Here is a 20951-nt window from a genome sequence, read left to right as displayed (position 1 = left end):
CATATATGACTAGTGCTCATACCAACTAAGCTACTTAATGTTTTTTTATTTAATAAACACAATAATTCAATATATTGTATTAAAAGACCCATTACTATTAAAATGAGATCTAAAAATATAACTATCTTACTAATGATATGTGTGTATATATACATATATAATTATTTTCTATATATATATATATACACACACATGTATAGCTGGGCAGGTTGCGGGGTGGGGTGCAGGGCGGATTGGAAGGCAAACTCGTCCCAGCCCCACATGCGGGTTGAGATTTGAGATTCTTTGCCCCGTACCCACCCCGCACAAGCCTCAAATCGAGGAAAATCCACGCAGTTGGGGGTGGATCGGGTCGGGGCAGCTCAGACACAAATTGCCATCCCTACTTACTGCCTCAGACCTGTGAGTGAGGATCACATAGTCTTGCAAATCTAGTGGATTAGGGTTTTCCCTGTTACTTGAAGGGTATTTTTTCTTTTTTCTCTTTTCCAACCCGTCTACAATGGATATGGCCCATTGTATGCTAACCCAACTCGATAAGGGATGCGCTCTGGGATAAGCCTGCCTACGATAGCATCGGCCCACGAGCGTCATTTGCTCATAGTTAGTTGAACCAATATATATAATTGTTTTAAATACCGGATTAAATCAGGTATCGACCAGTCCACTGATGTGATTGCATATAAAAATCAGAATTGTGCTGTGCCAGTCAAATATCGATTGAATTGGTGTTCTACCAATCTAAATATCGGTTTTATATTGATTTTCAAAGGAAAATATTTCTTAAAACTAAAATAAAATTAAAATTTATAGATAAATAAAAAAAAATTAATTAACACCCGGTCTCAACAAAATGAGTACTCAGTCATTTATAAGAGTCATGTTGTAGTTTTATTTCAATTTTTTGATATGAAATATTTATTGTATGGATTGAAAAAATATATTAAAAATATTATTAGTGAGAATTGAACTTGGATGCTCAAGTAGGAAATCTTAAGCCTTAATACTAAAAGTGACTGCTAGTCACCCACTGACATGTGGCAGCCCACAGTTGGCAATGGATAACCAATCACTAGCAAACACGTGGCAAGGATAAGGAGATTTTAGATGAATGTTTGTTCATTTTACAGGTATGGCATTAATTAAGCTGAAATCCAAGAGGAAGTTTCTAGAGATTAGAGATGTTTGAAGAACCATGTCCGAGAGGCTACAATCAATTGATTAATTGTCATAATTGTTTTATTTCAATTAAAATAGTTTGTTAGAAGGAAACCGAGATTTCAGTTGGCAAAGTGCACAAAAAGCTCAAGAGATCTCAGAGTTTACAGCCTACACATTCCTAAAAAGTCTCAGACGTGTCTCTAGCAGCTACACGCCAACCGAAGATCAAAACCACATTCGTCCTACACTTTTAAGAAGCAGAAACTTTCACACGTTGAAGCATACAAGAGCACTATCAATATGGTGATTGTTAGCCATTTTCCCTCAATCATAAGCACAAGGCCTACAATCCAGGAGAGTGGAGCAAGATGCATGTTCCCAAAGCTCCTACATCATCTTGAAGAAGGAGCATGACCTCGGATGCTCACCATGATGCCCATTACTTTGAGGATATTATAGTTGTGAAGAGTTTTGACCTAGAAATCCTAGCAGCAGGAAGGGAGGACAATTTTCCATGACTTCCCACATCTACATATGCAAATATCGTGCCAAGAAAACTGTAGATAAAGATCACCATGAAGACTATAAAAAGAGTAAGAAGAGAGATTTATACTCACCCCATGTTAAACACAGACTCCGCGTCTACAAAACTTTACTACTTTCTTAGGCAATGACTTCGGTCACTTATTTTACAATTAGCATGGCCCCCGACCACCTAGTTTTTAGCTTAACTCTTCACTTTTCAAGCCTCAATGGTTGTAGCCTCCGCGACTATGTTTCTGTTTTATCTTGTAAATCACGCCTCTCAACACATTCCAGAATGGATTTCCGATTAATGAACTTCTTGATGCATTCCAACAATGTGTTGTTTTTCATTTCATTTCAATAGAAGTTCTTTAATTTCGGTTTTAGTCTTCTATCCCCTGCTTTTCCGCTTGACACTTAACAAATTCTAAGTCATCTTTTTCTCGAAAGGCAACATCGAACCAGCAGTCTTGTGTTCTCAGAATGCACACAACTCATTTGGTGAACATGCCATTTGGTGCAACCCCATATCGAAATCTTTGGACTTACAATAAGTCCTGGCACACCTGAACCCACATCATCCATGACCCAAACACTTCTATCCCCAACTACCAAAAGTGACCAATCTCCTGTCCAGCGCAGAAGAGAGCAAGCAAATATGGGTATATATATATATATAGAGGTTTTCTCTTATAAGTACCTATAATAAGGACAAAAAATAAGTAGTCCCTTCCTAGCCGTTGGATCATTCAAAGGGACCAGATCTAATCTCAAAATTTTCTCTCAAAAAATCACTCCCACGCGACTTCCTCTCCCTTACCCTGATTTCGCAAAACCTTCTTCTCCATTCTCCATCTCTCTTTCACGACCAGCCACCATAGCCGGACCTTCTCTCACTCCTCTTCGAGAAATCACCCACGGTTCTTCGCGATGACCTCTTAAAAATTTGAGAAATTTTGGAATCTGATTTCAAATGGGTTTGTTCAACCATTGGTGTTGTTTGTGCCAATGAAAGAGAATCAAAAACTGGGAAGCATTTTTTTTAAGATCTGAATCAATTTTATTGATATTTGAAGAAAACAAAATACAAGCCAAGACCACCAAATCCAGACTATCAAGACTCAACCCTAGAGCAGCAAAAATAGATCTGCCCCATAACAAACAAAAGAACAACAGAATCCACATTACCGGAAATTCTTTGCCTCCACTACTTCTCAATAACAAAACCCTTTGTATTGACCACTCCATAACAGGTTAATCTTCGACAACAGATACGACTACCCCAAAATTGAAGGCAAAGAAATGAAATCCAAATCCCGAGCTTTAGACGGTGGGAGCCCATCCGGTAATGGTGAACAATAGACATGATCTCGTCGTCGGATGAGAGAAGCAAGAGATGAACTGGGTGATTTCACGAAGAGAATGAGTGGAGAAGGTCCAACTATGGTGGTTTCGGGAGAGAGAGGAAGAAGGGAGGAAGAATTAGAGAGAGAGGGAGAAGTAAGTCACGCGCGTCTTGATGCAATTGTTTGTGTCTTTACTAGGAAATCAGATCTGAGCCATTGACTTGATCTAATGGTTGGGAAGGGGTACTTATTTTGTGTCTTTATTATGGGTACTTATAAGAGAAAACCTGTGTATATATATATGAACTTGTTTTTCTACCATACATGCTACGGGTCCCACAACAAATGTGTATCCCCCACTTTTATTGTGTTTTATTACGACCATTGGAGTTCACAAAGTTGGTTCATACTTTTAGTTCACATAGGAGAATTTTTAATATATATATATGGACAATGCCAAATCTCCCTATTTTACGACTCTCAACAGACCCCCAAATCTACGTGGTATTAAAATAATAATTGATTAAAAATACAAATATACGACCCACTTCACATCCAACACTCAATATTAAATGGGGGTCTTTTGAGAGTCATTTTTTTGGGGATCTCAAGCATTATCTGTATACTCCATCTGTCCCAATTTCTTAGTCATTCTTCCTATTTTGAGCTGTCCCAAAACTATTGTCACTTTTCTTCATTAATTAACAATTTTGTTAATTAATGATTTAAAATTACCCTTGTAACTTTAATTATCCTTGTTACAAGAAAAAAATACCGCATTAAATCAGGGCAAATTTGAAATAACATGGTTGTTTTTTGTGTAGTTGAATTGCATTAAATCAAGTCTGTTTAAAAAGTTGAATTTTCAAAAGGATGACATACAAATTGGGACGGAAGGTTTTAAAACACTGAATACATATGTATACGTAATGAGATTGTAGATTTACGTTTTTCTCCAATATTTTTATAATTGATAGATGAACAACATTCTACAGGAATTCATTTCTAAAATTTGTAACAACATTTTTACCAGTTTCTCACCATTAAAGTTTAAAGGCAAAAGAGTACTTTTCATCCCTCAACTATTGGTCGGGTTTCATTTTTATCCCTTAGCTTTTTTTCTTCCCTTTTTCGTCCCCCAACTATGGGAAAGTACTATGTTTATCCCTCGAATAAATCCGGCCATTGAAAAATCCTACGTGGCATCATGTTGTTCTTCAGATCAGGTTTTTTCCAACCTCAATATTACTTGAAAGGATGAAAATGATACTTTTCAATAGTTGAGGGACATAAATGGGAGAAAAAAAAGCTTAGGGATAAAAATGAAACTTATCCCATAATTGAGGGACGAAAAATATCTTTTTGCCAAGTTTAAACTACAATGTCGAAAGATATTTAATTTTTTAAAAAAGTTGGCCTTTGAAATTTTAGAAGAGTTGATACATAAGTAATGCCAAACAGAGCGCAAGGGATGCTCGTCTTGTTGAGTTGGGTAGTGATTGTGTGTTCTCTCTCCCCTCCTCAGTAGGTCCGTCCGTTGGGTGAATGTAGGCCAACTGCAAACTCCCTCTTTTATTCCTCCCAACCAAAAATGTTAATGCCGTCTTCTTCTTATTATCTCTTCAATCTTATTTATATCCTCCTCCTCCTCTCCCACCTCTCTATCTCAATCACCCAAACGGACTGATGGCTCCGATCAACCTTAAGCCTTCACGGAACTCCACCACGCAGACTCTCACCACTGCCGCCGCCTCCTCTCAGGACGCGCGTCTTCTCGTCCGCGAAACGCTACGCATCAGCGCCAACCTCGCCTCCTCTCCTCCGATTGCACCGCTGGTTTCGCCACCGGAAGAGGCGAGGCAGCTTGGGCTTGTGGAGGAGGAGTTTGTCAATTCGAGCTTGAAATTGATCTGCTGTGAGGAGATCGATGGCCGGAGATGGAAATATGTCGCTGATAAGGACTCCGCGGGTCGATTCCAGAGGAATTCCATCCGTGCCATAGCTTTGCAATCACCACAAGCTCCTATGCAGGTTTGTGCGTTCTGTTTTTCTCTCTATTTATGTATGCGGAAGCATGCATATTTTGTCTATGATAATTGGAAAATTTTAAAATGAGTTGTTTATGTATGGGATTCAAGCATTTTTGGTTGGTTATATGCAGATGTCTGATATCACGACTTATTGGTTAAATCGAATCTCTAAGCTCGTTTGCCTTGACGTTCTCTCTTTTCATCAACTGTCCTGCAGCCAAAATTCTGAATTCATGATTCCTATTTCTGGATTGAATTCAATTTTTGGGTTATGCATTTCAAACTTTCATTGATTGTCAAGAATAAGCATTGTAGAATAATCGATGCATGGATTACTTTTATTAGCTTTGCATATGTAAAAGACAGTTGAATTATATATCCGTGTTCTTGGTTAGTGTTACTGCTTTGTGTTGTCGTCTTCTTCCTTTCTTTCTTTTTTCAGTTAATGCTGTCATTTAATAAGGCATGGAGGGTTTATTTCATTTTTTCTTGTAACTAATTTCTTTTGTGGTTTTATTGTGGAATTTGTGATGCAGGACCTGACATCATTCGTAAGATCTTATGTGGTGCCTGAAGGCTTTCCTGACAGTGTTACTCCTGCTTATGTGCCATATATGACATGGAGAGCTTTGAAGGTGCTCTTTTATGTCTATAATCCTGCTTCAATCAGTTGTTCATGCAGCACAAGTATATCACATAAGAAGACGTTGAGAATGCTGATGCACCTAACCATGTTTTTAATCCCTAGCTAATTCGTTAAAGTATCACAGCCAATTAGTTTTGCTATTTTTGTAGCTCGTAGTTCTGTTGTTGCTGTTATATGCTGCATTAGTGATAACATGTTTATTGTAGCACTTCTTTGGTGGAGCAATGGGAGTATTCACAACTCAAACCCTTTTGAGTTCAGTTGGAGTCTCTAAAAATAGATCCACTTCAGCAGCTGTTGCTATTAATTGGATTCTCAAGGTAAACTTATATGAATACATATACAGTGAGTTAGATAGCCTAATATTACAGATTTTTTTTATGTGCTCGTCGTTTGACATGTTTAACATTTGATCGTGGGAGCCATGTAGCTCTATTTTTTTTCCTACCTTCTATTGCCTTTCCTGGGAATTAGATTTGTCTTTTTCTCTCTTAATAGTTTACGCCCCAAGCCCACTAGTTTGTTAAATACTATAACTTCTATTAACTCGAGAATTATATGCCTATCTCACTATGAATACATAAATAAAATCTGGAAGATATATGATAATAGCATTTGAAGAAATTTACTTTTCTCAATTTGATTCGTCGAACATTCATTTTCTGCCATAATCAAGGAAATTTTATTCCGTCAAGATTGAGCTTGATTCATTTTTTGTGCTGCATTTACTATCTGTACATTTTTATCTTCGCGAGAAGTACTACACAATCATCATAATCATAATCGAATCGTTTACTTTGGACCTAATAAGCACTCAGATGAAAATATTTCTTTTTTGGACTTAATTACGTTTCTGGAATCATCTCTGTGAGGAGTCAAATCCTCTATATAAGGTGGTGGTCCACATCTCTTCTAGTTGCATTATAAGCATACTGATCTCTATAGTTATTATACTATGATACATGTGAGGCATATCAAGCTATGTTCGAAACTTCTTCATGATGTAAGATTGTGCTTGATTCAATTCTTTGTGCTGAATTTACGATCTTTACATTTTTATCTTCATGAAAAAGTACTATAAAATCAGCATTGTCATAGTCGAAGCTCTTATTTTGGGCAGTTATATGAATCGATGGGAGAGAAGAGTGATACCATATATATAGGACTTAATAAGTACTCATACAAATTTTATTTTTCATGCAATTTTGTCTGGCTTATTGTGTCTACTAAATTAAATCAATGTGGATTTTGAATCTCTATATACTTTCACAGGATGGTGCTGGTCGAGTTGGAAAAATGCTTTTTGCCCGGCAAGGAAAGAAATTCGACAATGACCTAAAACAGGTACAATTACTTCCTGCCCTGTCAAAGTTCAAAATAGTTTATCATGGATGTATGATAAATACAATCTGTTATAGATGCGGTTTTCCGGTGATCTTCTCATGGAGTTGGGTGCTGGGATCGAGTTAGCAACTTCAGCTTTTCCGCATCTTTTTCTTCCTTTGGCATGTGCTGCTAATGTGGCAAAGGTGTGCTGGTTTTCAAGTAACATCTTTATGTGCATCAATCTGTTCCTGAGGCTTATGTTGTTTATCTTCACTTGTAGAATGTTGCTGCTGTTACATCAACATCAACTCGTACTCCGATTTACAAAGCTTTTGCTAAAGGAGAAAATATTGGAGATGTCACTGCTAAAGGAGAATGTGTTGGAAATATTGCAGATTTGGTATGCTTGCTGAATTCTCTTTTCCACATTTCCAAGTGTGGTCGTATTATCTACGCTATTAGTACATTAAATTTTTTTTTGCCCGTTTCTAACTTTCCTTGGGTTTCACGTACAATTAAGCAGTTAGGTGATGTTGGGGGGTTTCAGAAATTCTGTTCTGAAGGTGTTTTTGTGTGACTATAAGGTTAGGTCAATGAGGGGATTGCCACAAATTTCCAGGCATGGAAATCAAATCTGGCAGCACTGAAATTGGGGTTAAACTGTTAAAGGCTTCAAATGAGACAGTCGAAAAGCTTGGTAATAATATGGGAGATTAAATGGAAATTCAAGGTAATAGTTTTTGAAGAGAGTTTCAAATGAAAGACAACAAAAGAAGTTATTGGTGCTGTTCCATTGCCTAAGAATACTGTAGCAAGAAACAAAGAAAGAAAAAAAGAATAGAAAAGGAATCAATAAGGTCGCAGTCCTTGAAGCAAATCAAATTCCCATTGTCTATGCAAATAAGAGAAGCACACAGTTATTTATATAGTCTGAAGTTCCTTAAGCGTAATATGACTTAAACTCTTACACTATGTTTGGTTAGTCGTGGGAACGGAAACGGGAATGAGAACAGCAATGGGAATGGGAATGGGAATGAGAATTTCAATGATTCCGTTGTTTGGTTGGGGAAGGAATTGTGACAGGAACATTGTATTCCTTACTTGAAAAAAGACTATATTATCCCTTGTTCTGTACTAATATTTGATACTTTGATTACTATAATACATACATACACAAAATAACATAAAATAAAATATTACCATAAAATTAAAAATAAATATAAATATTCAATAAACACTATATTGTTCTTTTAAATAGAAACAAAAATCTATGCTGGTTTTATCGTCTCTACAGAAAATAATATAAAATAAATCTCTCACAAATCTTATCCTCTCCAAAACCTTATCTTCTCTAAAAAAAAAACATAATTCACTGCCTCTTCTTACATCAGCTTTCGGAGCACTCAAACATGGTGGCTGCCTCTTTCACTACCTTCTCTCCATCTTCCCCATTCCATTCCTTAACCAAATTTTGCATGCCCATTCTCAAATTCCCCATCCCATTATTTGTTTTAGTTAGATTTGAATTTGGGGTTTAGTGGTCTAAAATCTTCGTTGGAGTTTTGGATTGAAATCTCAGTTGGAGTTTTGCAATCTTAATGCAGATGGATAGAGGGGAGAGGGGAGAGGGGAGAGGGGAGAGGGGAGAGGGGAGAGGGGAGAGGGGAGAGGGGAGAGAGGGAAGAGATGAAATGCAAATGGAGAGAGGGAAGAGAGGGGAGGGATAAAATTGTAATTGAATTTTTAAACAAGTTCCATTCCGGCTGGAATATACAATTCCTAAGGGGGAGATAGGAACCTACAGTTCCGGAGAGGACCGGAATTCAACGTTCCGTTCCGTCATTGTGTGTTATACCAAACACAGGAATTTGTTAGGAATAGGAATTGAGGGTTCCAGTTCCGGCCGGAATGGTGCAACCAAACATAGCGTTAATTCTAGTATGACATTGTTTCCTAATGGAAAACTTCTTTAACAAAGACTCATTCGACTTTTAAGAAAATTAAATTAGATAAATAAAGGCCCAATATAAAAAGACTTGGGAAGTAAATAAGACTCGTTCTAAGACCAAAAATTACTAAACTAAAGACTGTTACAGAAAGCCATCAATCTGGATTTATGAGAACTTTCTCATTACTCATTCTGCATCATTAGGTTTTCCAAATTTTCATCCATATGGGAAACTAAGTTACATGGTTTACGGGAAATGAGTAGCTTTTTAGAAGTTTATCAATTGTGATTATGCTACATATTTATGAACACTTTAGCATTTATTTTAGTATGCTTGATGGCTATATAGGTTCACGTTCAATTCCTGGAAACAACCTCTCCACATATTATGTGGGGTTCAGGTGTACGTACATCATGCCTATCCTAACCCTGCCCACTACAATAGCTTTGTGCATGGGAGTTGTTTACTTTTTTATACTTGATGGCCATATCATTTGAATCTTGGTCATATATACCGTAAATTTTTGAACTCAATTTATGCTTATATGCATGATGTGTTCTTTTACTTTTTCTAATATGTGTTTTGTATGTCCTTTGAAGCTGGGAACTGGGCTGAGCATAATGATCTCAAAGAAAAATCCTTCCTTGGTCACAACATTTGCTCTTCTTTCTTGTGGATATTTACTTAGCTCTTATCAAGAGGTGTGTTGGTGTTTGATCCTTTCTCTTTGTTTCTCTATCTCTCTCTCTCTCTCTCTGCACTTTTACTTTTCAATTTGTGTTTTCTAGAATGGGCTAATGTCCTTTCTAATAATATTCGCTTGCCAGGTCAAATCTGTAGTTTTGCACACTTTGAACCGGGCCAGGTTCAGTGTGGCTGTAGATTCCTTCCTAAAAACAGGTCAGCATAACTAATTCTAAAAATGTTCAAGGGCTTTTTTTTTGAGAGCAGACTAGAAATTTAAATAAGGGGAACTGAGAAATTGAAACCCTAGAAGTGAAAACAAAGTACAGGACTACATCTGAAACCAAAAATATTGAGAACAGATGCAAAATGCTCAAATGATCACCACTGTTTTTTTCATTTAACGCCTTTATAGAACAATCTATAATGGCAGTTTGTCATTTACGAATAAATTAAATGGTCTCTTCTCTCTCTGTCCTTCTTTCCCTGCCCCTCTCCCTCCCTCCCTATGTGCAAGAATGCAAGGAGTGCATGTTTCTGGTATGCATTGACTTCATTGTGCTTTGTTTTCAATGCAGGACGAGTGCCATCATTGCAGGAGGGAAATATCAAGGAAAATATATTCACTTTTCCATGGTTAAAAGATAACCCCGTTGTTCTTGGTGTGTATATAAATTTTTGGTTAAAAGAATTTACCCATGAGCATATTAAGTTATTGTAGCACTCTTGTTCTTGAACTGAATCTGTAATTCATTCCCTTTTTTTTTACAGGACCAAGGTTCAAAGATGCATTTCAGGACCCAGCTGCATATGTTGCTGTAGAACCACTCTTCGAGGTATGCCCCCTTTTCAAGAGAGTGAAATTCTCTCCAAGCATTATCTCTCCTTTTTATGGATTGTTGTCTATATTAATCCTCTCTCATTTCTGATTTTGTCCTTTGGATTGGTAACAGAAAGAGAGATATATGGTAACATATAATCCTTCAAAGAGTAAAGTGTATGCACTGCTTAAGGACCAAGCCAAATCAGATGACATATTAAAAGCAGCATTCCATGTAAGATGTTTGACTGGTTCCTGCGTATGCCAATGATAACAGGAAAGTAATAATCTTTACAGATATGGGGTTTAAGGAAATTTTACATCTTCTTGCAGGCTCATATGCTTTTGCTTTTCATACAATCCTCAAATGCTAGCCATCCTTTGTCCCAGAAGCAGTGGGAATATGGCCATTCTAATCTTTTCCCTGAAACTACTGATATTGAGGCTCAGATTGCTGAATCATGCAAGATGGTTGCAACATTATATGGAATTTTCAAAAGTAAAGCTGCTGAACAGGTTTGTGGAATTTAACATATCATGTGTTCCTTTGCCGTAAGTGTTGAAGTCACATAATTGGAAGTTGGGTATTCGCGCCTTGCACGTTTCCTGTTGACGTGGTGATCCAATTGCTGGTTAATTACTAACCATGAGATTCCGGTGTTCTCCTAATCCAGAATGATCTTACAATAATCTAACATATAATTTAAAGAAGGATGCATCTAGTAGCTATCATCATCTCCTCTCTTCTAGAGTCTACATTATACCGGACTTGCAAAAGATCTGGAAAAGCGGGGATCCAGTTGCTGTATTGGAAAAGGATCAAAAAGGGCTGGCTGGCTTGGATTTTCAAGCTGGGCTTATGCCATCGGATAAGCATCTGTTTTGTCTCTAGCTTTTGGTGCCTATCAAAATGAAAAGCGTGCCTTTACTAAACAAGCATGAAAATCCCTGAGTCGAGAAATGAGAATCCGGTTTTTGATCTGGATGGAGAGGGATAATTTTTCCATCATCTAGATTCAAAGTCAAGGCGTTGTTTGGATATTGTTCGTAGCAAACGTCACTTCCTTCATTGGATGGGTTCAGGCTTGTCTCACTCTCATATGGAAGGCTAGGTTCCTCTTCTTCTTGCATCTGTTTCGTCTCTAGCTTTTGGTGCCTATCAAAATGAAAAGTGTGCCTTTACTAACCAAGCATGAAAATCCCTGAGTCGAGAAATGAGAATCCGTTTTTTGATCTCGATGGAGAGTGATAATTTTTCCATCATCTAGATTCAAAGTCAAGGCGTTGTTCGGATATTCTTCATAGCAAACGTCACTTCCTTCATTGGATGGGTTCAGGCTTGTCTCGCTCTCATATGGAAAGCTAGGTTCCTCTTCTTCTTGAATAAAAAATAGCTCTAAATTATACTGCACTTGCAAAAGATCTTTAATACTATTTAAATCTCTTGCTTGGGAGTCAAATCTCTGGTAGTTCCCAAGGAAAAAAAAAATTAGGTGCCTCTTATAGAAATTTTGTACTTTCCATCTAAGAAATGTCTATAAAGCCTGTTGTGGTACCCAGACTGAATTTTTGGTGGGCCTAGACAAGTATTGTGAGCCTTTGGGCAGATCTTCGTACTTCATTGCTGTTTACAACTTTACGTATTTCTGATCTCATTTTCATCTTAGGGTTTTCATTTTCAAAGACACATGCTGCCACCACTCTTCAGCCCTCACTTCCACGTTTTCTGAGTCCCAGTCCTAACAAGTGAAATAATAGAAAAAGTTGCCTTTTCTTTTAGTGTTCTTTTTTCCTTTATTTCCCTTCTTTTCCCATATCCGGAAAATATTCTCATTTCTAGGGATGAACAATATTTATAGATATTGGAAAGAAAACCGTTTGTTTTTTATTGGTTTGTATGTGTTTTGTGGGTGTTTTCTTCTATTTGGATATTTTCTCAATTTGCATTAAGAACTTGCGTTGCAGCAAGATTGGCTATATCTTCTTCATAGCCTATCATTTAGAATTTTAGTGATTGTGGCTCAGTAATGAAAAGGTCGAGTTACAATATTTTGTGAAGAATTTGACTGCAACAATAGGTCAGAATGAGTTATTATGGCTTGGTTACTATTCTTAATGAATTGTTCTTAACTTCTTATAAACAGCACTTTTGTACTTGCTATTTCATTTTTTCCCAATTTCTGGGTATGTGGGGGTGGGCTTGGGATCTAGTTGGAAAAGTGGATCGGGCTTGGTCTTCGATGTTACTCTGATGCTTCAGGCTGGGCATAGCTTGGACATACATATATTAGGACCAAATTCTGTAGGGAAGCCTGGCCCGAGGCCAGTTTTGTTTGCCTAAAATGTGGCATGTGTTGAATGCTTTTATTTTCTGAAGCATCAATACCTTTTTGAAATTTCCACCTATACAAAATTCTCACTGCCATACGACTTTGAAGTTGCTTCACTAGGCGTTCATAATGCTAAACACTGATCGTATCAAAAATTTGAGATTCTTACTGGTGTGCAGAAATAGAAGATGCTTTTATTTTACCCCTTCGTTAACACCATTGTGCGTGTTCTTGTAGGGTTGGAGGATGTCAGAGTCGCTGCTTAATCCTGGCCGAGCTAGGCTGTACTAAGTTAAATGGGACAACTCCCCCGAAGTCATTCAATTTATGCAAAGTTGCCAGCGTCCCACTGTTTTGGTTGATTTTGTCCTTTGACCATGTACAGCCAACCCAAGGCTACGGGAAGTGTATGCATATACAATGATGAAGAGATTCATGATTTTATAGGGTTGAAATCATGGGATCTATGGGGCTCGTCAAGCTGGTAGGTTCTCCATATAACCTTTGCACGGACACATACTGCTCGATCTCACGGTATTTATAGAAAAATGACCGTAGAGTTTTTGCAATTAGCTATTAGTATGAAGTTGCATTTGTATGATAGCATAAAACACGTAGTTTTTGTTTTTATTGCCCCCAATTTTGATAATGACGTCCTTCAAGTTGAAGCTGCTATAGACTTCTTTTGTTTTTCCTGAGTTGTCTACTTTGCCTGCGAATTTCAATGCAAGTAAAGCTATACTCAGTTTTTACATCTCTTTGCTTTCCTTATCTGGTTCTATGGTTGTGGTTTTCAAGAGGAAGCCATTTTTGATGTCTCAAGGTTTTTTCAGTTTTTCAATGATTGAGTAGAGGTAGCATTCTTCTTCTGGGCAACTATGTAAATGTGAATAAAAGTGATGGTTATAACTTATTAGTGTGAGAAACTAAGGGTCAACATAGAAGATCATAATCCTTAGGAAAATGCTATTTGTCCCAACACTTTTTGTCTCAAATCTTCCCAATCCCATGTGGTATTGCCACCTAAGCTTGTTGACAAGGAAAGCATGCTTACATGGATGAAACACATTTGAAATTTAAGTTTCCCTCTTCTCTCTCCGTTTCTCTTTCGTTCAAATTTTGAAAATCAAATCTCCCTCTTTTATCTCCATCTTCTCTCTTACTTCCATCTTCTCTCATATATCTTTATCTACACTATTTTTTTCATACAAAATTACGATTACATTGTTTTTGTTGCACATAAACATTCCGATTACATTTTTTTTTGTCAATAAATTGTCAAATTTATCAAAATAATGTAATTTTCAGAATAATTTGATTGCCAAATTTATCAAAACAATATAATTTTTTAGAAAAATGTGAATTGTCAAATTTATCAAAACAATGTAATTTCTAGCAATGTAAATTGTCAAATTTCCAATACAATGTGAATTGTCAAATTTCTAGGACCATGTAAATAGGGTAATAGCACTTTTGGGTACTGAATAATCTGACTCAGTTCAACTCGGGAACTCATTTTTTAAACGTTTCAAATTGGGTATTCAAAATTCAAATTTGTTTCAAACAAATCACACAGGCAATTTTCAACCATTTTGGGCAGTCAAATATCCTATGTGGCATTAAAAGTCAAATTCAATTGATTTTGGTGATGTGACTTGGTGACTTGGAAATTTATAAACAAATTAATGCAATTTCTCTTGATGAACCTTAGTTGCACCCCATTATTTGTTTAGTACACCTCAATCTAAATAAACCCTAGATAAAATTAAAATAATTATGAGTTCACTCCATTTTTTTTTTTTGATTTTGCCACTTGCACCCCATGTACAAACCTACAACTCTTGTTCATCTTCTTCATTTGTTCAAACCCTAAGCTCTCTCCCTCTCTTCTGGCACGAACCACTCTCCTCCGACGCCTAAAACCACCAAATCGAGACCATTTGCGCTGTCATTGAAGTTTCAGATTCAATGTTGTTAGTTAAAAGAGGAGGAGGAGAAAGGACAGGCATGATGATGGGAGGAGAAAGGACAATGAACAATCTGCAAACCCAGCAATGGCACCCACCAGAAGGACTGTCTCGTGCAGCTTCCTGCTTCGGTTTTTGAGAATGGCAAACATGATGAAAGTGGCACCTGCCTTGGTTACAGAATTGGGGAAAAGAGTGGGGATGCAATTTGAACAGGCTACATTGGCAAACCTTCTCATTCCTTCTTACAATAAAACTGAGAATATGTATGATGTGGATCTTGTTTAGAGACTTCCAGAGCATTTTCTGGTTCAAGAACAGATGGAGAGCTCAAGTCCGAGCATACAATCATTTTCTGATAAACATATGTATGAAGGGAGTCAGATGGGCAGTGGTCCAAATGCCAAAATGAGAGTTGCAAGGCTTGTTGACAGCTACCTTACAGAGGTAGCCAGAGATAGAAACCTATCCTTGACAAAGTTCCAAGTGCTGGCAGAAGCTTTGCCTGAGGAATAAAATGGTAGGGTTAGGTGTGTATAGATCAAGGCTTTTTGTGTTTTTTAAGCTGTACTTAGCAAAAGTTGGGGTGCAAATAAGATTTATCATTTCTCTTTATCCACATGAGAATCAGACGAAGAACTCTTAAGAACTCAACCAGAAGATGATAAAAGATGAAAGAAAGCCCAGTGCTTTCCAAGCCCCAAACAAATAAGGGCACGAAGACTTCTTGAACATTCAGACCATTGTTGAATGACGAACTTGTACGCCAGAGGTGCGGTGCAAACCAGAGGTGCGATGCAGACCAGATATTTAACATCCCCCTCAAGTTGAGCATGTTCAACTTGACTGAGAGGGTCTACAATCGATGCGTTGGAACTGTGTAGTACCCGGTTTTCGTCCGGCCAAAAAAATACAAAATACAAAAAAAAAAAATAAATACAAAAAATAGAAAAAAATACATAAAAAGAGGGAATCAGGGTTTATTGCTTTTATTTGCCTAGATTTTTGCATGACATGCATATGAGAATATGGGGAGTCAGCAGACAAGCATAACACCACCCACCGAAAATCTTTTGTCTGTATTCTTGTTACACCTATTCGACATTATTCTACATTGATATTAAAATGAAAAAGAAAGAAAAGAAAAAGTAAAGAGAAAAGGAAAGAAACAAGAAAGGGAGGTGAGACAAAAGAGAGAGGAAAGGCAAAAAAAAAAGCCGGAGAACAAGGGAGAAAAGAAGACCAAAAGGGAGCAGGTAGAAAAAAAGAAGGAATTTTCTTTACGTAAGGGTACTATGCACAATAATAAAAAGAAGGGAGGAATGGTTGGAGGCTGAGAAGAGAAGAAAGGAGTCTTGGGTTCTCTTTGTGTTCTTTTCAAGAAGGTAAAAATTCACACATACTCCCATCTTTTCTCTGTCTATGGTACCAGATTTACTTAGGATTTCATCTCTACAAGTTTTTTTTTTTAAAAAAATATCTACTCTGATATACCCGAGTATTGCTTCATACTTTGTGGCTAAGCTGGTTTAAACTTTGTTTTGTCCATGGGTTGATGCAAGTTTTGAGACTAAGCTTGATACAAATTCTGTTATGTCCGTGTATTGATTCAAGTTTGGTGATTGAGCTTGCTATACTTTTGGTTTGAGTCAAACCTTGTTTTGATATATGTAGTTTATGGTATGAATGACTTGAATGAGGTATAATGTATGCTAGTTTGCTTGCAGAGGTTGATATTCGAATCTGATTTGGAATCTCGTCTATATCTCATTCAAGGTGATGTTTGAGTGTGATATTTGTTTCAGATTTGTGGGCTTTGATGTTGAAATAGTGGGGTCTTCTATAATGATAAGCATGGTATAGACTATGAAGTGTATATATTGATTCATTAGACCTCATTATATCACTAGTTACTGATTTAAAACGTCATGACGCATTTCAAAGTGTGATTATATGGAATGTAAAATGGTGTCTATGTGAGTGAATCTTTGAATATGGATTTGATTTGATATTACATTTGAATACTCCTTTTGACCACTCTTTTTGTTTAATTTGCTACGTGGATTGGGCTTGGCTCCATCGGGATCGGGTTGGACTTTATTTGGACCGGAATTAATGAGAGCTTGAGCAACTTTGGGATTTCGTTCGATTTATGACAAATTTTTGTTCTTTTTAATTTTATTATTACATGTGTACATTTAGCCCTCATGTTGGGTAATTCATTTCATTCATGCCGACATGTATAACTTTGGACATTAATTATTTGGATTTTTATTTATTTATTATAAGTATATGAGTTTAAAATTGAATATAGGTCATTTCAATTAAGGAAATCATAAGTTGATTCCCTTTATTCGAATTATGGACCTTATTTAATTTCATTTATGAATTTGCCATAAGTTGGCAATAATAGATTAAGTTGATAGATGACACTTTTCCATTTTATCATTTATATCATAAGTTGGTATTTAAAATTAAACCTACCAAAAGTTGGTAGGGTATTTTATTAAATAAATTATAAGTTGGTATCTAAAATTAAACCTACCAAAAGTTGGTAGGACATTTTATCATTAACACCATAAGTTGGTGTTTAAAATTAAATCTATCAAAAGTTGGTAGTGTGTCTCCAAATAAAAACCATCATAAGTTGATAGTAATATTACAATTTTTTTTAAATGCTATCATAAGTTGATAGTATTCTTACAAATCTTTTCCCAAAACTATCATAAGTGGATAGTGTTATTTTAAACCTATTTCCAAATAAAAACTATCATAAATTGATAGTAATATTCCAAGCTTTCTTTTTCAAACACTATCATAAGTTGATAAGTGTGTTGAAAGTAATAATTCAAACTTTAACAATTACACTTGCAAAGAGCAAGTTTCCATAAGATAGCCATTAGATTAATCCGGGTAATCGTTTTCAAACGGGAGTTGTGGGGTGCCTAATATCTTCCCCACACTCAATCGATCCCCGTACCCTTTTCTCTGGTTCGCAGGTCTTTTCGGTGTCCAATTGCACCTTAAATCAATTGGTGGCGACTCTAAACATTTTTTCATCCTCAAACGTCGGTCTGCGTCGTGACCCCCGTTGCGACAACTGGCGACTCTGCTTGGGAAACCAGGTTTTTTAAACCTAAGAGGGTCAAGCCCATATGATTAAATTGATTGGCTACGGTTACTTCTTTTTGTATGATTAATTGTTTGTTTCCTTTATATGTTAGAGATGTTGATTTATTTTGTTGTGGTAAAGTATTTGTCATCTCATACATTTACACTCACTGTAGCCTACCACCCGGGCTCTACCTTTAGTATTAGAGAGGGTTGACCACTATTCTCGTGAGATTCCATCTCCGCATGGATAGTGGAAGATATCCTCACCGGATCGACTTCCCTTAAAAGTTAAGGGAGGAGCTTTTGTCCCAATAGTTGGGATTTTAAAAGCTAGATGATCTGGGACCTCGCGGAGTAGTTAGATAAACTTACCCCTGCACTTTATAAAGCCCTAGATCCATGGCCGAAACCTCCAGAAATTTAGGTTACCCCATGTAATGGCATGTTTTATTTTTGTGTGATTTATTCATTTACGGCTGATGTTTTGTTGTATACATTCTTAATTGGGATTTTAGTGCATCATTAATCATAGCTTTCAAGAAGCAACATTGTCACCCCTATCAGACTCGCCTACAATCAAGAATTATTGAGAATATGGAGCAGGAAATGGGTGAGCATAGTCAGAATCAGGATATAGCTGAAATCAAAGAACAGATCGCTTTATTGATGAAGAATATGGCGTTGCTGATGAAAGGAAAAGGAGTAGCTGAAAATTCTGAAACACTAGAGATTCCTGAGAATCATCTGCACCAGGAAATACCAACTTACCCACCCGGGTTTACTCCTATTCGTAATCAGCCTTTGCCTGGTTTGCATCAGCATCAGTATGTTTCCCAACAGGCAACCACTCAGAACCCGACATATATTCATCCAGCTGAGACCCATATGCATGATAATCCCTTCCCAGTCAATGCTAATATTGCGGAAGCTGTAACCGCCAGAGTAGTGAATGAGGGAGTTCAGAATGAAGAAAATAACTCAATAGTTGCCATTAAGAAGTTGGAAAAGAGATTAAGAGCCATGGAGGGTTTTAATGTTTCAGGGATGCTGAATCCGGCCAATTTGTGCATTGTGAAGAATCTGAATATTCCGCATGATTTTGTACTACCAAAATTCAGTTTGTTTGATGGCACTTGAGTTCCATTGGATCATCTAACGATGTATTGTCGACGTATGCCGCCATACGCAAGCAATGAGAAAGTATTGATGCATTATTTCCAAGATAGTCTGACTGGGGCAGCTCAAAGGTGGTTCAATACCCTTAATCCTTCGTCTGTAGCCTCGTGGGAGGATTTGGCTGAAATGTTTATGAAGCAGTATAAGCATAATGAAGAGAAGATCCCTACCATTTACGATTTGCAAAACACAACAATTGAGAATGGGGAAAGCTTTAGGGAATTTGCCCATCGATGGAGGGATTTGGCAGCCCAAATAATTCCACCCCTTTCAGAAAAGGATTTGTTGAACGCTTTCATTGATGCTCTCCAAGAGCCTTATACTTCTAATCTGGCGGGAGGCGGTCATAGTAACTTAGCCGATATGATACAAGCGGGGGAGCGAGTTGAACGATGCATGAAGAGAGGTACTCTGCATTATCCCACCCTTGATAAACCAGATCCAGCTAAGGCAAGTAAAGGCAAAAGGACTGAAGTGCATTCTGTGAATTTTGATTCAAATCCAGTTGTTTATGGTGTGCCTACTTCAGATTATCGCCCTAGAAGCAATGCCCCAAGGATGTCAAGCCCAGGAGCCTACTATAACCATAACCATACCCAAAATCCTTATCCACCCCGATTCAACGCACCATCACCCAATCAATACCCGCAGAACTCAAACACCTACCAAAACTTCCAAAACCCAAACACTTACCAAAATTTTCAAAATCCAAATACTTACCAAAACCCTCGTCCAAATTTCCAAAACCAAAGACCCAGAAGGCCCGTTGAGCATTTCGATCCTTTGCCCATAACCTATGCTGAATGTTTCACGAAACGTCAAGCGCAAGGCGCCGTGGCTCCTGTCCCGGGACGGGTCAACCAACCTCCATATCCCCATTGGTATGACCCTAATAGCACATGCTTATATCATGGAGGCGCACCCGGGCACTCAACTGAAAGTTGTCTACAATTCAAAAGGATAGTCCAGGGGATGATTGAAGCGAAATGGCTGGATCTTAGTGCAATCAATAAACCAAATGTCAACAATAATCCATTGCCTAATCATGAGAAGGAGGGGGTGAATGCCATTGAAGAATTCTGTGCTTCAAAAAGATGGGTTTCAGAGATTGCAATGTCGTTGGGCCAGTTGTTTATGGTGTTGAGGAAAGAAGGATTGGTCGAAGAGGTAGCAGTGGATATGTCCGTTCAACGTGGACTTTTTGATGCCATGAAGACTTGTGAGTTCCATAAAGGACAAAAGGGGCATGCTATTGAGAATTGTTATGGATTTCAGGAGAAGGTACAAGAGTTGATGGATTTGAAGATAATAAAGTTTGAGGTGAAAGGTCAATCAAATGAAGTCAATGTCCTAGGAGGTTACTACCAAGGACCAAGGCCGAATTGCGTGAAACCTTTTGTTTTGCAATACTTTATAGAGGACAAGCCAGTGACTGTGATTCCGAGGATAGATCCTTTGTACAAGAATGATAAGGCTGTGCCATGGAATTATGAAGCAGGAGCTAGTGGAAAGCAATAAGAAGTGGTAGATAATATTTCTGGCATTGGTGGAGTTACCCGGAGTGGGAGATGTTACACGAGAAATGAGACAGAAGGGAATCTAATGGTGGACCTTGAAGCAGAGCGTAAAAGGAAAGGGAAAGCAATACCTGAGGTTGAAGAGTCAGGTTTTATTCCAGAAGAAGGTCTTTTTGTGCGCCCAGAAGAGAAAAAGAAAGTTGTAACTGATGTGGAAGTTCAGGAGTTCCTGAAAATTATTCGGCAGAGTGAGTACATGGTGGTGGATCAATTGAAGAAAACCCCTGCAAAGATTTCGATCTTGGAGTTGATAATGAGTTCTGAACCACATCGACAAGTCTTGATGAGAATGTTAAACCA

The 20951-nt window shown here is 37.5% G+C and overlaps 1 protein-coding gene and 1 long non-coding RNA gene across 2 annotated transcripts; both read left to right on the top strand.

The window, feature by feature from the left end:
* The first annotated feature begins 4504 nt into the window (after positions 1 to 4504).
* On the top strand, positions 4505 to 13571 carry LOC119983186 (protein root UVB sensitive 6). Its single transcript, XM_038826891.1, has 13 exons — positions 4505 to 5063; positions 5599 to 5697; positions 5915 to 6028; positions 6981 to 7052; positions 7127 to 7237; positions 7315 to 7434; positions 9583 to 9684; positions 9811 to 9883; positions 10246 to 10329; positions 10439 to 10503; positions 10621 to 10722; positions 10821 to 11003; positions 13055 to 13571. Exons 1-13 carry the CDS (start codon positions 4719 to 4721, stop codon positions 13106 to 13108), a joined length of 1524 nt encoding a protein of 507 aa, XP_038682819.1. The 5' UTR covers positions 4505 to 4718; the 3' UTR covers positions 13109 to 13571.
* A 2169-nt stretch (positions 13572 to 15740) lies between these two features.
* LOC119982786 lies at positions 15741 to 16821 on the top strand. Its single transcript, XR_005464467.1, has 2 exons — positions 15741 to 16169; positions 16512 to 16821. It is a non-coding gene; the product is annotated as an uncharacterized LOC119982786 (long non-coding RNA).
* The last annotated feature ends 4130 nt before the right edge of the window (positions 16822 to 20951 follow it).

The sequence above is a fragment of the Tripterygium wilfordii genome, chromosome 17 (assembly GCF_013401445.1).
Source record: "Tripterygium wilfordii isolate XIE 37 chromosome 17, ASM1340144v1, whole genome shotgun sequence".
Classification (NCBI taxonomy): Eukaryota; Viridiplantae; Streptophyta; class Magnoliopsida; order Celastrales; family Celastraceae; genus Tripterygium; species Tripterygium wilfordii.
This window is presented reverse-complemented; position numbering and strand designations above follow the sequence as displayed.

Excerpts from the sequence above, each read along its gene's own strand:
- LOC119983186 (XM_038826891.1), top strand. The coding sequence starts at position 4,719 with ATGGCTCCGATCAACCTTAAGCCTTCACGGAACTCCACCACGCAGACT. Across the intron at positions 6,029-6,980 it reads CTATTAATTGGATTCTCAAG|GATGGTGCTGGTCGAGTTGG; the intron begins GTAAACTTATAT and ends ATACTTTCACAG. Across the intron at positions 7,238-7,314 it reads GTGCTGCTAATGTGGCAAAG|AATGTTGCTGCTGTTACATC; the intron begins GTGTGCTGGTTT and ends CTTCACTTGTAG.